Genomic DNA, 14,423 nt, shown 5'->3' with positions numbered 1-14,423 from the left:
GGAAAGAAACCACAGGGGAGGGAGAGAGGGAGAAAAAACCCACACTTGAACTACCCTCATTTTGAGGATAATTTGAGTGAGGCAAAAAAACTCCAGCATAAGCATATGACAGTTACAACAGGTCACAAGACATAAACAATAAAGACGGTGAATCAAGGGAATGTATGAGGGAGGGGCTAATGGTGGGGGACTAGCTTCTGTGCATATTTTCATCAGGGGAAGGTCGAGATAGCAGATGTTGTTTCGGTAGCAGGCTGCCCAAGAATTTAAGACAGCCTTGAGTCCGTGGCTTATGTCTCTTTAGTGGCGTCGATCAGCCAAATCCATGATTTCAGTCAGTAATTGAACACGGATTCCAGTTTTCTCCAAGTTGTTGTCCATCCTGCAAACCCGCTACAGTTTGTGGTTGAGCACAGTCTGAGTGTTGGACATCCGCGTTATGCCATCCTTAGACCGGCAGCCTCGTCCAATAGAGCCGCTCCCGTCGGTTGAATTTTCGATAGATCAGGAAACTGCTCACACCAAACAGCAGCATATCTGTTATCGGAAGGCCGAAAATGTAGATGCCGTCCAAATCCTCAACGGACAGTGTTGACAGGCACACCATTCTCCGCTTCCTCCAAGGATCTAGGGTGTACCCAGCAGCAAAAGTCCCCAAGGGGCAAGTAGGCTCCCCACTGCCTGCTCTTCTCATCGAGAAAATGTTGTCGATGGCATCGAGAGACCAGCCAACCGATTCCATGTTTGTTTTTAGGATGAAAATACGACAGGAGGCTAGGAAAGGTCAGACATAAGACAGCACATGGACTGAGTTGCGAGCAGGGAAGGGTGGGGTGGGGTGGGGGACAGCGCAGAAAGCAAAAAGCGTCCGCCTTCGTCGAGAGCCAAGCAAGAATATTAACATTGTTCGTATCCATCGCTTCATCCTTTTTTGCCCTTTTTGCAATTATAATTAAAAATGCTTCTGCCACTTAATATTTGGAGAGGATTCATCCAATTTACATTTTTATAGCTGTAGGTGTCTCACGACCAACATCAGGTCCCTCGCGCAGACACACAAATGTCTGGTAGCAGACAGTACGTTTTGTTGCTTCACAACAAAATAAAAATAACAAATGTCAGAACATAAAAAGACGAGATACATCAACCTTAGTACATACAATTACATCTACCCCACAGGTGTGGCATATCAGAATGTTGATTACTAGTCAACATGTTTACTGCACAGGTGTGCCACTCTAAATGTGCAGTTTTATCACACAGCACAATGCCAGGGAGCTCGCAAGTTTTGAGGGACCGAACAATTGTCATGCTCCAACTAAGAACATTGACCAGAGGTGTTGCCCAAGGATTAAATGTTGAAATCCCTACCATAATTCATCTCCATAGGCATTTTACAAAAGCTAATGCTAATTCTCAACTCCAGTCCCCAGTCGGGCTCTTCCACAACATTGCAGTCCAATATTGGCTACAAAATATACATAAATTTAAAAAAACTTAAACAAACTAGACAACTCAAGAATCCAATATTACAATTACAATACATGACATAAAATCTTTGCAATAAATAAAATGTCTTTTTGTTTATATTTATTTACAGGTGAGTAGAGAGTAAAAAAAAACAAAAAAACTCCTCACCTGTAAATAAAATATCTTTTTGTTTATATTTATTTAATGCAGTCAAGTTTGGATTTAATTTCTGCTGGCAGTGTGATCCATATTTTATCGGAGAAGGCTGACTTTCCAAAAGCTGTCCTGCAGAAAGGTATTTTGCAGTTTGGGTTAGCAGGGCTTCGAGTTTGGCTGTTTTGTCTCTCAACAAATTGCCTGAGTTGCTCAGGTGCTAAGTTATAAATACACTTGTAAATTAATTTAAGAAAGCCTAAATAACGAAAGCTGTCAAAGCGTAGGAGGTTATATTTGTTGAGTTTATGACATTGGTAGTACGTTACCGTTTTGTTAATCCAAATGTATGTAATGTCTAATTAATTTTAAGCAGTTTCGATTCCTTCGTGTTGTTTTTAAGATTTCCTGCATATGTGTATTGATTTAAGTTGGGGATCGAGTACTAATCCAAGGTATTTCAAGTCAAGTCAGCAGTATTTATAGAGCACTTTCAAACAGCCATTGCTGCATACAAAGTGCTGTACATGGAGCGATTTAACATGCACAATAAACAGTAAGACAAATCGGTAATAAAGGTGGTAGAAAACACCAAACAGTAAAATCAACAAAACAAATCTAAGTCATGCTGAGTCGAACGCCAAAGAATACAAGTGAGTTTTGAGGAGGGCTTTGAAGACGTGCAGTGAGGAGGCTTGCCGAATGTTCAGTGGGAGGTCATTCCAAAGAGCGGGACTAGCAACAGAAAAGGCTTGATCCCCTCTGAGCCTCAGTTTAGTTCTTGGTACTTCTAACAAAGACTGGTCCACAGACCTGAGGCGCCGGGCAGGTGTGAAGGGGCGGATGAGCTCAGAGAGGTAAGGTGGCGCGAGATTATTCAGAGATTTTAAAACGAAGAGGAGGATCTTGAAAATAACTCTAAAATGAATGGGGAGCCAGTGAAGGGATGCCAGAGTAGGAGTACCAGTCAAGAGGCGAGCAGCGGCATTCTGGACCAGCTGAAGGCGCTTAATGGAGGACTGGCTGACTCCAAAGTAAAGGGCATTGCAGTAATCGAGCCGGGATGTGACAAAGGCATGAATTACTGTCTCAAAGTGTTCATGTGAGAGGAGAGGTTTTATTTTGGCCAGCTGTCTAAGGTGAAAGAATTTGGATTTAACAACGGCACCAATTTGCCGATCGAGTTTGAAATCACTGTCCAGTTTAAGGCCCAAGTTTGAGACCGTTGATTTCAGATAAGGAGACATTTAAATGTAAATATAGTATATAGTTTTTCAGTTTCTAAATCTAAAAATAATTTGGTGCCAGCACATGTGACTGCCTCGGTTACGCTATTTTTGTCTTTGTTTTTGTCATTTTCATTCATTTTTAGCGACCCTACGCCGCTTACTTACTCCAGAGAAGAGTTGCTTAGCATTCGGGAGTCTACGCTCTGACTTTTTTCACTAGCACATAAAAACCCACACGGTTTTTCTGAGTTAATAGCGAGCGGCTGCGCTGTACGAAGCATGGAAGCGAGCCTGCGTCCTAGTCAAACTACGTCAGCGTGGATTTCGAAAACAGCTCCTATCGATTCATCTTGCTAATCTATGTTCTCTGCCAAACAAGATGAATGAATTTATTCTCACAAGGACCAACAAAAGCTTTGCACGTGCTGCGTTGCTCTGCTTCACCAAAACCTGGCACAGTGACTGCCACCCAGACATTACGTTTCACCTACATCGAGTGAATGGTGACACGAAGCTATCGGGGAAATCAAAAGGTGGTGGAATATGCTTCTGTATCAACGAGGAATGGTGCAATGATGTCACAAAGCTCAACACACACTGCAGCGGACTCACCACGGGAGTTCTCTTCCTTCATGCTTGCGGGTGTTTACATCCCACCGCAAGCTAACACGAACACAGCGTGACAAATGCTAGCTGAACAAGTAATCAAACTCGAGCTATAGCATCCCGAGTCACCCCATATCATCCTAGGTTATTTTAATAGAGCACAACTTAACTATGAACTTCCCAGTTATAAGCAGCACATTGATTCTTTCAACAGAAAAGGCAACCTTCTAGATCAGGGGTGCCCAAACTTTTTGGACTGAAGTTCTACTTTTCGATCATCCAACCTTTCACAATCGACCCGTTCCCCTTGACTTGTCTTCAGCAGATTCGGGGCTCGTAATGTTTACAAGTAACGTTTGCAAGCATCCATTTTGAATCCCATTTTTTATCGCAAAGCGTTAGTTTGTTGTTACTTCCTATATAAGCTAAAACGAATGTCTTGCTTGTTGTGATTGGTCGCTATATGCAAATCACAACCAATCCGTGTTCTCCTTCCTAAACCCCTTTCTCGCGAATGCCGAATGTTATCGAGACTCGCGACGAAGCTAAAGTGCGTCAGATAGATGCGGATCTGAAAAACACGTTTCGATGGGACTCGTTGGATAGAAAGCTGACGGTGTCCCCAGTAGGAAACGGGAAAGAGGAATCATTGTGCTTGTGTCGGATTTCGTGAAAAAGCTCGATGTCGCCGGTAAAGCTCCGTGTACAGTGTGTGACATTGTCATTCTATGCGGATCGAGAGGATGGAAAGCTTTACAGAGTCACGCAACCTCGGTGAAACACCGAAAACAGACATTTCTACTGAAAAGTAGCTACTCAATCTCAAGTGCTTTTCAACAGCATGTGTAAAAACAAGAGGAGTTGGCTAAAAAGAGAGTGGAAAAAGACGTAGAGGACCAATAAGCCTTTCGCGCTTGCTAAAATGCTTAAAATGAAGAGAAAATAAAGTATTCTACCTCATGAAACTGTATATTGTATATACTGTAAATAGACATCCACTATATATAATAAAATACATTCATAACCCATATATAGTAAACGGTGTGGGACTTCACTATCACTGTATGAGGTAAGAATCAACAGCTTTTTTATCATATTTCCACAACACTTTATGAATACAAGTACCGTATTTTCACGACCATTCGGCGCACCGTATGGTTGGGCTCAGTCGCATTAATGAGTGCTATTTCTGTATTTTACACATAGACAAAACACACTGTATTATTGGCCGCAGTTTTTAAAGTGGTAAAACATACGGCATGCATGCCCGCACGCTAAAAACGCGTTAGCTTGAAGCATACGATAGCATGCCAAGACATACAGATACAAGCTAAAAACACGTTTTTAAAAAGGCAACGGAAGCAAAACTGAGTTCCGTTGTATTTTATTTAGCCATCGTACAATGTACTCACGTTTTTCGATCAATCATCACCCAGAAATCCATCAAAGTCCTCATCCTCTGTATCTGAATTGAACAATTGTGCAAGTACCGGTAATCCATCAAAAAAGCTGTGTTCCCTCTTGTTGTCAGAGTCACTCTCATTGCCATGTGGCTCCACAGAAATGATGCCGGCTTTGCCAAAAACTCGAACAACAGTGCAAGCAGACACGTTCGTCCAAGCAGCCATTCGCAAATTGTGGCGTAACTCGCCCAGCGCTGCCTCTCACTCTTTGTAAAGTTGTGTATACCATCGATCATCCATTGTTCCCATGCCGTTCGTAACTTTACTTTGAACGCCCGGTCACAACTTTACTTTGAACGCCCGGTTGATGCCGATGTCCAGCGGTTGGAGTTCTTTAGTCAAGCCTCAGGGAATAACGGCAAAATCAGAGTTCATTTGCTCGTCTTGGTTTTTCACCGCTGCTGTGAGATGGGCACGCATGCCAAAAGCATAACCGATGGCTTGAAGTTTGAACTGAGCTTCGTAGGTATGTCTCTTTGTAGAATTTATTTTCGGGGGTTCTTAGAAACCAAAACCGAAGTTGTTTTGCAACAATGCACATAGCCACAATCTATACATGTGTTGGTACCTGCTTGGAGCGTCCCTTTAGCGTCCACTTACACTCCCACCCTTCACCGATTGGCCGACTTCTTTGCCGCATGCCTGTCCACACTTCCGCCTTTTCTCTATATAAACAGCGTGTCGGCTGACAGTCAGGTTTTGGAACTCGGCGCATACACAAGACGCTCCACATCATAAGGCGTCCTGTCCATTTTGGAGAAAATTTAAGACTTTTAATGGCGCCTTATAGTTGTGAAAATACGGTACCCTGCACAATAGATTTCTCCTTCATGTTGCACTGGAGATACTACGAGGGGAGAAACTTCTCTTGTCAAAATAGCTTCATCTTCAGAAGTCATGGCTGCCCATCAGCCGCGCGTTTCTTCTTCTTTCATCTATTGGCGATTCTGTTTATTTGAACTTGCCTTTTTAATCATGCTGCAGGTGACATAAACAGCCCAATGAATCTTTTTGGGATCGTCCTCGTCATTGAATTAAAGGAAAATCTGTGATCCTCAGTTCTGTTATCCTTTGTGTTTTCCTGAGGCTCAGAAAGCAAACTGGTTTGCCACTGTAGTTTAAAGCATTGAGGTATTCATAATTCCACATTTGTTATTTTATTCTTTACCAAAGCAGTAGTATTAGTTATTTGCATTCAAGCATTTCATTATTAATTTTCATTGGCTCTTAATTGTGCACCGAACGTCTATAATGCATGATTCACTTCCTCACATTGTTGTTCTCTCTGCTGCCTGTTGGCAACTGTGGTGCATAAGATTGTGCAATTGTATGTCAAATCAACCGACGTACCCAGAGAAAACCGACAGACATAGTGAAAACATGCAAACTCCACACAGGAAGGCCAACTCCTCCGGTTTTCTCGTACATTCAAAAAACATGCACTGTAGGTTAATTGAACACTGTCAATTGTCCGAAGGTGTGATTGCGAGTGTGAATGGTTTTGTCTGTGTGCCCTGTGATTGGCTGGCAACCAGTTCAGGGTGTAGTCTGCCTATTGCCTGAAGTCGGCTGGGTGAGTCGGCCTTGTGAGGATAAGGCAGTTCAGACACTGGATGGATGGATGGATGGAATAGCCACGTATTGTAATTGTAAGCAAGAAAAACCATCATTCGTGGCCCTTCTGCTCACTGATGGTGACACAGTTTGAGAAGGAACTGAATGGCAATTGGATTCCACAAATGGAGACAAAACAAAATACGTACCAAAAATATTTGTTTAATAACAAAATGTACTGACAAAGTATTAACAGAAATCGCTGGTCAAAAAGAAGTAGGAAAGCGCCTGCAAAGGCTAGGAAATGGAAAATCCAAGATTATAAACAAAATGACTGGAGTCCTCTATTTCTTAAAACAAAACATGAGCAGACTCAAAGACTAAAAACACATTTTACAAGGCGAGAGGCTCGAGAGCAAAAATGACAATGATGAGATCAAGAAGTCTAGAAAACAACACTTGAGTGAGAGCAGCAACAAGGTCAATAATCCGACAGAGATTTGGCGCTTGGGAAGTCCTTAAATACATGGCTAACCTGATGACCAAATTAGCAGCAGATGTGCATGCTGGAGTGAAGACCCTCCCCTGCCACCTGCTAGAGACGTACAAGAACAGGATCATGATAAGCGGTTTTAGGAGCGACCTTCCAAGTTTTTATCGCGCTCCCACTGTTGATGTACAATGGCAATCAAACATGACACACAGCAAATACAGTTTTGCTCAGATAACCGTTTAAATCATGTCAGAGCTTTTGGAACCGAAGACAACCCAAAATTACGTGGCTATCTCCCAAAGAAAACCCCCGAATGCTGTATAGCATAACGTTTGAGTCACCACAGCCACAATATTTTCAATGCCCCTTTGATGCCTCTATAGAGGCTTGTCTATTAAACAATGCTGCCTCGTGAAATTAATTTATGATCTTGTGTTGCAGAGGTACGTGAGGTGTTTGCACAGGTCCTGTCAGATCACAGAATTCCATATACTCGTGTTCCAGTGGAGCCAGGTTTACACAGCTGCCAGTGGCTGCCGGCTCATCTCAAAAGATTCTACGCTCAGGTGGAGAAAGACGCTCTGGATTCTGTCCCTGTGTTCAGGCGTTATGGACTTAGGTGTGTAGGTATGAGGATTTAATTTAGGTGGTCCATGACTCCCGTAGACCACCCTCAAGTCAAGAAATTCCAGTTACGTGTGTGTGTGTGTCCTTTGCTTCACCATATTTTTATCATCTTGCATGATGCACAGTTTGAACAACTACATTGTAATTCTCCCCAAAATCTACCCATTTTCTGGATTGCTTATCCTGTTAGTATTTTGTGACATGGTCAATGAGTGGGTATTCCTACCTTTCACATTTTAACAGGTCCACCATTGATTCCCAGTACCTGGGAATTGATACCGGGAATCAACTGTACCACTTTTCAGTACTTTTGTGTGTATTTAGGTAATGACAAGTTTTGGATAAATTATGAAAGAATATCTCATATTTGTTTTCATTAAACAGACAATATTACACAGCGAAAACAGTTGGGTTAAAAGAAACCCAAATTACTTAATTTTAAACCCAGCCGCTGGGTTCTAATGGCACCATCAATAACTGTTGTAGGCAATAGGAACCAGCAGGATGAGTTGGTTGATTTAACCCAACAATAGGTGAGTTAAATGTTTTACCCAAATGGTTCGCTCAAATTTACTACAGTTCTGGTTTGTTTGTATGACTGATACATGTTTTTGTTATTTACTGTCCCAAAATGCTGTGTCAAATCAACTAGAATTTTGGGTAGTTTCAACTACCACACATTTTTTGGCCAGTAATCTATCCTAATGCATGGTCACATTAACCAATGTGCAAATTAAATTTGTATACATTACATTACAATCCCTAAAAGCAGGGGGTGCTCAAACTTTTTGGATCGAAGATCTTCGTTTCGATCAACTAACCTCCCGGGATCGACCCTTACCGGCACGCACGCTCGCGCACACACGCACGCACACGCACGCCCTGATGAGAAACAGCCTGAAACTGAGGCATGCAACGCACTTTTGCAGCCTGTTAACTATCGTAGCTCACACGTACCGTTTTAAAGTGCTTCCCTGGGCCCTCCTAGATTCCTATTCTTTGCTCGTGCCCTCGGTGAATTGTACACGAAGCAAACTCTGAATGAGAATAATGATGAAAAAAGAAAAAAGCGCAACAGTTCTGATCACAAGCTGCAATTGCAGACTGCTGAGAGCTAACAACTTCCGGTGATGTAATCACGCGCCACCATAAATTCAAGATTTACCTGCTTTATTTTATTTGTAAATATTTTTGGGGTGAAAATTAGACTGATAAGATCATTAGGGTGCAGTGTACATTAACACAAAAAAATATATTATTAACATGTACAAAGACACACAAATGGTTGTTTGTTTTTTTTTCTCCTTGACACTCCTTGGATTTACTTGGGACCTGTTTTAGATCTACCAGTAGATCAGGATCTACCTAATGGCCACCCCTGCCTTAAAGTATTGACTAGATTACGTATAAAACTGTTCAATTTCACACGTGAAACAAAATACATGCTTGGCACGGTCCCTCATAGCATGTATTATGCAACAGACACAGAAATCTGCCATAAATTTGAAGATGAAAGAAATTAAAATCTGTGACAGACAAAGCAGTTAACAGTACAAAACATCTAACAAGTAATAGCATCAGTGCAAAATAAGTAACACTTAAGTTACATTAAGTTGATCTGACGGCCTGCAAATGCTGCAAGATGATAGCTCAATTTACAAGCACATATTTGACTTTCAAGAAAAAGTACTAAGTTAGATTTTACTCATGTACTCATTTGTTTCGACAACTATTTGTATGGAGTCCCTCACGTTGACACTGATTTGGGCATCGGACATATGGGTTATGCCTTGATTTGTTTGCCTCAACAAGATTCTCCATCATGTTTGTCCTAGACAGAAAAAGAAAGGTTACATATAGTGACGATATGGCATTGTTAAGAGTTGCATTCGATCACAAAATACCAACTGAAGGCCCAGGTCCAAAACACACTCTCTCTATCTACAGTATCTATCACACACACACGCACCCACCCACAAACGGCTATACTTATGGAGCATTTCAAAAAAACACTGCTGTATACAAAATGCTGTACATGGAGGAAAAAATAATTCATACAACAAAAACATAAATGAACGATGAAGACAGTATAAAGCACAAACACAAAACAACTAAAAGTCAAGTCTCGTGCTGAGTCAAAACCTAAAGATTAAAAATTAGTTTTAAGACCAGTTTTAAAGATGGGCAACGAGGGGGCTCGCCAGACGTTGAGTGCAAGGTCATTCCAAAGAGAAGGGGCCAGCAACAGAAAAGGCTCAATCCACTCGGAGCTGCCGCTTAGTTCTTGGTCCCTCCAATAATGTCTGGTCCGCATACCTGAGGCATCAGGCAGCTGCGTAGGGGCAGAGGACCTCAGAAGTGCAGTGAGGCCATTTAAAGATTTGAAAACAAATAATAGAATCTTAAAAAGAACTCTAAAATGTATAGGGAGCTAGTGAAGGGATGCCACAGTCGGGGCTATTTGCTCCCTCTTACGAGTGACTGTCTAGAAGTGAAAAGCAGCATTTTGGACCAAATGGAGACACATCATGGAGGATTGGCTGACTCCAAAGTAAATTGCATCACAGTAATCTAGCCGAGATGTGACAAAGGCAGTACTGTTGAGAAAGTAGAGGCTTCCCAGCATTCAGGGCAATTTTCTCCGGCCCCCCACCCCAAGGGCCGAGAGGGAGCTAGCACAGAACCAAAGAATGCTGAGAAGTGTAAAACTTCAGAATTGTTACAATATACTCTATATAGTGCATTTGTGTGGCTCGACTGCAGGCGGCTACATTAAGTCTCGCTTGCTCAAAACCCGGAAATGCAATTGTGTGTGAACGCGTGCGTGAGTAAAGTAATTTACTCTGGTATGGTTTTTAACTCTTTCACTTTTTTAGTTCCAACTTAGAGAAATAGATCTGCTTAGGCAGTGAAACATGGAATAGTTTGAGTTCATATGAAGTGATGCTAGGTAGTACCAACCCACTTCGGTTAGAACGAAAAAAAAAGCAGATTTTGTTATTTATTTTTGTCAAGAGAGTAATCCGCATAGCCCATCTTTGAATGTCACCAATTGTTTTAAAATGTGAAGGGCTGTACACATGACAACAAAAATTCATATAGTATATAATTTTCTTGAGATGACCAATACAGCAGGGCACACACAAAAAAAAGATTAGTGCAGAGACTGACCTGTGAGAGGCTACATGCTGCCACATGGCATCCACACTGTGGAAGAAGAAATTGAATTATTGTCCTATCTAGTTTAAAAACAACAACAACAAAAAAACAGTACAATGCGGTTGCAAATGCTTTATATTCGTGTCCTGCTTCATTGCAAGCTTCAGGTCAGTTTCCTGATTGTCTATCATTCCCTTCACATCATAATCATGGCATCTGTGTCAGATGTATTGACCAAACTCTGTTTTTAACTGCATAGATTATCAATCAGCTGTAACATGTTGTTGGGCCCTGACCGTTGTCTCGAGCAGATTGGGACGAAAAGCCATCCTGAACACACCCCACACCACAGGTTAATTGCTCAGGATAATCTGAGATCAGACCACTTTGACCATAAGAGAGGGAAATGTTCAAATCTGGCCCGATTGTTGATATGTGAGTAGCCTGCTTTAGGAAATGTTTAAATTCACAGGTTTTGAAGGACTCTGGAGACTTTTGAAGCATTTTCTGTCGGCCTTGTTCAACAGACGTTTTTGCACGAATATACACAGGCTGGGATCAGACCGGTAACAGGTTTGAGTTAAATCGGGGGGTATTGGCAATGCTTCTTCTACTTCTAAACAGTATGATCAATGAAAAAGTGAACCCCTTTGCATCTTCGCAGGTGGCCAGATGTGTACCTTGGACTGACCACAGTAGGCCAGAACATGTCTGTCTCCAACCTTCAGAGGACCCTCAGCCATGCCTTCAGTATGTCCTCCTGTGCCGCGTCCAATCCTGAAGAGCGAGTGGTCACAGCAGAACTCATGGTCCACCCAGGTTACCCCAGTCATCCACAAAAAGGTGGCTGTGGAGAAGGACCGGATGACTTCTCCCAGTCAGCAGATCGGCAACATGAACTCAGTGTGCTCACTGATTTGTCACTACTTGCTATGTACCGCAAGGAAAGAGTGCAGCTCTGTGCTTTTAAAGACCTTTGAGAATATGTGTTCACTATATTAATTGGAGAGCTTCACCAGATGAATTTGTTGGGAAGATAACTTTTGTTTCATTAAGAATCACATTGACTATCCTTACTCTTGACACTTGACGAAAATTTCAGAACTACCGTAAAACCATGTTATATTTGGGGGCAATTTTGAAACGTTTTACTGTTATTAAACTTGAACTACAATGTGATGCTATTTATTAAGAAATCACAGGACCCTTGGATGAGTACAGAAAAGTATAGGCCAAGGGGCAATTTCTAAACAACGAACCAACAAAACAAGACATCAAAAGACTGGTAGTGGTAGATTTTGTTTCATTAAAGTTGACTAAATTGGGCTTTGGGTGGCACCATCTATTGGCCAGCCACCGCTGACACATATATGGGAGTTGAAACATTTACATACGCTGTGTAAAAAACATTTTTTTCTCAGTGTCATGAAATCAGACAATTTTTCTTTTTCTTGTTTTAGATCAATTCAAATTACCGAAATAATTTATATTTTGTAATAAATGCCAGAATGATGTGAAGAATTTTGCGGGGGACACATTTTCATTACTTTATTCAAAATCAGAAGTTTACATGTAATAAGATTACTGTGCCTTTAAACAATTTGAGAAAACCCAGATGATGATGATGTCTTTGGATGCTTCTGGCAGGTTTATTGACAACATTGAGTTAATTAGAGGCACATCTGTGGGGATATTTGAGGGTATACTTGAAACGTACTTCTTCTTTATAATATAATGGGGAGGTCAAAAGAAATGTGGACTTCCACAAGTCTGATTCATCATTGGGTAAATTTTTCAAATGCTTGAAGGAGACACGTTCATTTGTTCAAACAATTACATGACAGTATAAACGTCATTGGCGTGTCCAGTCGTCATACCATTCAGGAAAGAGACGGACGGATTCTGTGTCCCAGAGATGACTGTGCTTTGGTCTGAAATGTGGATATCAACCCAAGAACAAAACTAAAAGACTGTAAATATTCTGGCTGAAGCTAGTAAGAATGCTGTAAAGTGGCCTAGGCTGCGTGGGCCCATCATAGCTTCTTCCAGCTTTTTATGGCCCGAGCAGTGACCGCTGCACGGTCACTATTGTTTTTGTATACATTATTATTCTTCCAGCCGTCCATTTTCTAATTCGCTTATCATTACACAGGTCACGGGCGTGCCAACTCTACCTCTCCAGCGAACCCGATGCCTCCCTCCCGCCCTCCTCCCTCTTTCACTCTCTCTCAGAAATCAAATCTTGGTTCTCCCATAACTTCCTCAAGCTAAACAGCAATAAAACAGAACTCCTCGTCTGTACCAAATCTACTCTACACAAAGCCGACAGTTTTTCCCTCACAATTGACAATTCCACTTTATCTCCTTCCCCCCAGGTTAAGAGCCTGGGTGTCATCCTCGACAGCTCACGATCCTTCTACTCCCACATTAATAACATTACCCGGTTAACATATTTCCACCTCCGTAATATCAACCGTCTCCTCGCACCACTGCTATCTTTGTTCACAGTCTCATCACCTCCCGTATTGACTATTGCAATTCACTTCTCTTCGGTATCCATCACAAATTCCTCCTTAAACTTCAACTTGTTCAGAATTCAGCAGCCCGGATCATCACGAGAACCCCCTCCTTCCATCATATCAGCCCCATCCTCCGACAGCTCCACTGGCTCTTTGTCAAACTTAGAATCAATTTCAAGATACTTCTCTATACATTCAAAGCCATCCATAACCTTGCCCCCCCAACCTGTCAGATTTTCAAATGTCCATTTCCTCTCACTCACTCAGGTCCTCATCCTCTCTCTACCCTCTGCCCGTCTCAGTACAATGGGGTGCAGAGTCTTCAGACGCTCTGCCTCCAAACTCTGGAACTCACTTCCACCCAATATTCGTAATATTGACTCTCTTCCCACATTCAAAACCCAGCTCAAAACCCTCCGATTCAGACTTGCATATTAACCATAAATCTTTCTCTTCTTTTATGTATAATTTTATCTGTGGTTTTATTCTTTGCTCTTTTTTTTTTTTGTGTGTGTTTCTTTTGTCACTTTGTGTTTGTTGTTACGTCGTGTGGACTTGATGTGGACCTTTTTCAGCATTTTTTGGCCACGACATTCATCAAGGAGGACTCTGTGCTTGGTGGTTGCGCCTTCTCGGCAGCATGGGTATACCAGCACTGTTTTTGACTGGAGGAATGTCGGCGCCATTTGACTGTCGTTGCTGGACAGTCCCGGGGCGCTTGCGCCTGTAATGGGCAGCATTTTTCACAGCCCCGCTTTGTTCATCGGAGAGATCGGTGCTGTTGAACTGTCTGCGGCTGGATGGATGGAGGTCTTGAGGAGCCGACGATGAGAAGAAAGGAGCGGATGCGGATTTGGAGCTGGGAGTCGCGGCTTGGAGTTTGAAGCGGATTACGTGGGACAGGAGAAGTGAACTAATCTCTTTTCGTCAATGGATGCTACAGCTTTGTGTTTGCTTTCAAAACTTAGCTTGTAGCAGACGTGTGCACATTTTCAGCATGACGTCTCTGATCCACTGGAGAAAGGACACTTTGATCCTCTCCTCTTTCATCTAGAACTGCTTCAGACAACAAAGTGTATGCAGACAATTGGTGAAGATTGAACGACTGTCTGTGTCCTATGTGTTGTCTTGTGTTATTTTTGTTATTTTG

The 14,423-nt window shown here is 42.1% G+C and overlaps 1 protein-coding gene across 3 annotated transcripts in view; it reads left to right on the top strand.

The window, feature by feature from the left end:
• ydjc (YdjC chitooligosaccharide deacetylase homolog) overlaps positions 1 to 12,368 on the top strand; it is a 44,200-nt gene extending 31,832 nt beyond the window's left edge. For 2 of the 3 annotated variants that reach the window (XM_052068338.1, XM_052068339.1), the window contains exons 5-6: positions 7,410 to 7,587; positions 11,419 to 12,368. In XM_052068338.1, the coding sequence (XP_051924298.1) occupies positions 7,410 to 7,587; positions 11,419 to 11,734 (494 nt within the window). In that variant the 3' untranslated portion in view covers positions 11,735 to 12,368. Of the gene's footprint in view, positions 1 to 7,409; positions 7,596 to 11,418 lie in introns of all 3 variants that reach the window. The other variant, XM_052068340.1, reaches the window with a different exon arrangement.
• Positions 12,369 to 14,423: the final 2,055 nt, after the last annotated feature.

Source organism: Hippocampus zosterae, chromosome 6, assembly GCF_025434085.1.
Source record: "Hippocampus zosterae strain Florida chromosome 6, ASM2543408v3, whole genome shotgun sequence".
NCBI classification, from domain to species: domain Eukaryota; kingdom Metazoa; phylum Chordata; class Actinopteri; order Syngnathiformes; family Syngnathidae; genus Hippocampus; species Hippocampus zosterae.
The sequence above is the reverse complement of the archived record's forward strand: the minus strand, read 5'-3'. Positions and strand labels throughout refer to the sequence as shown.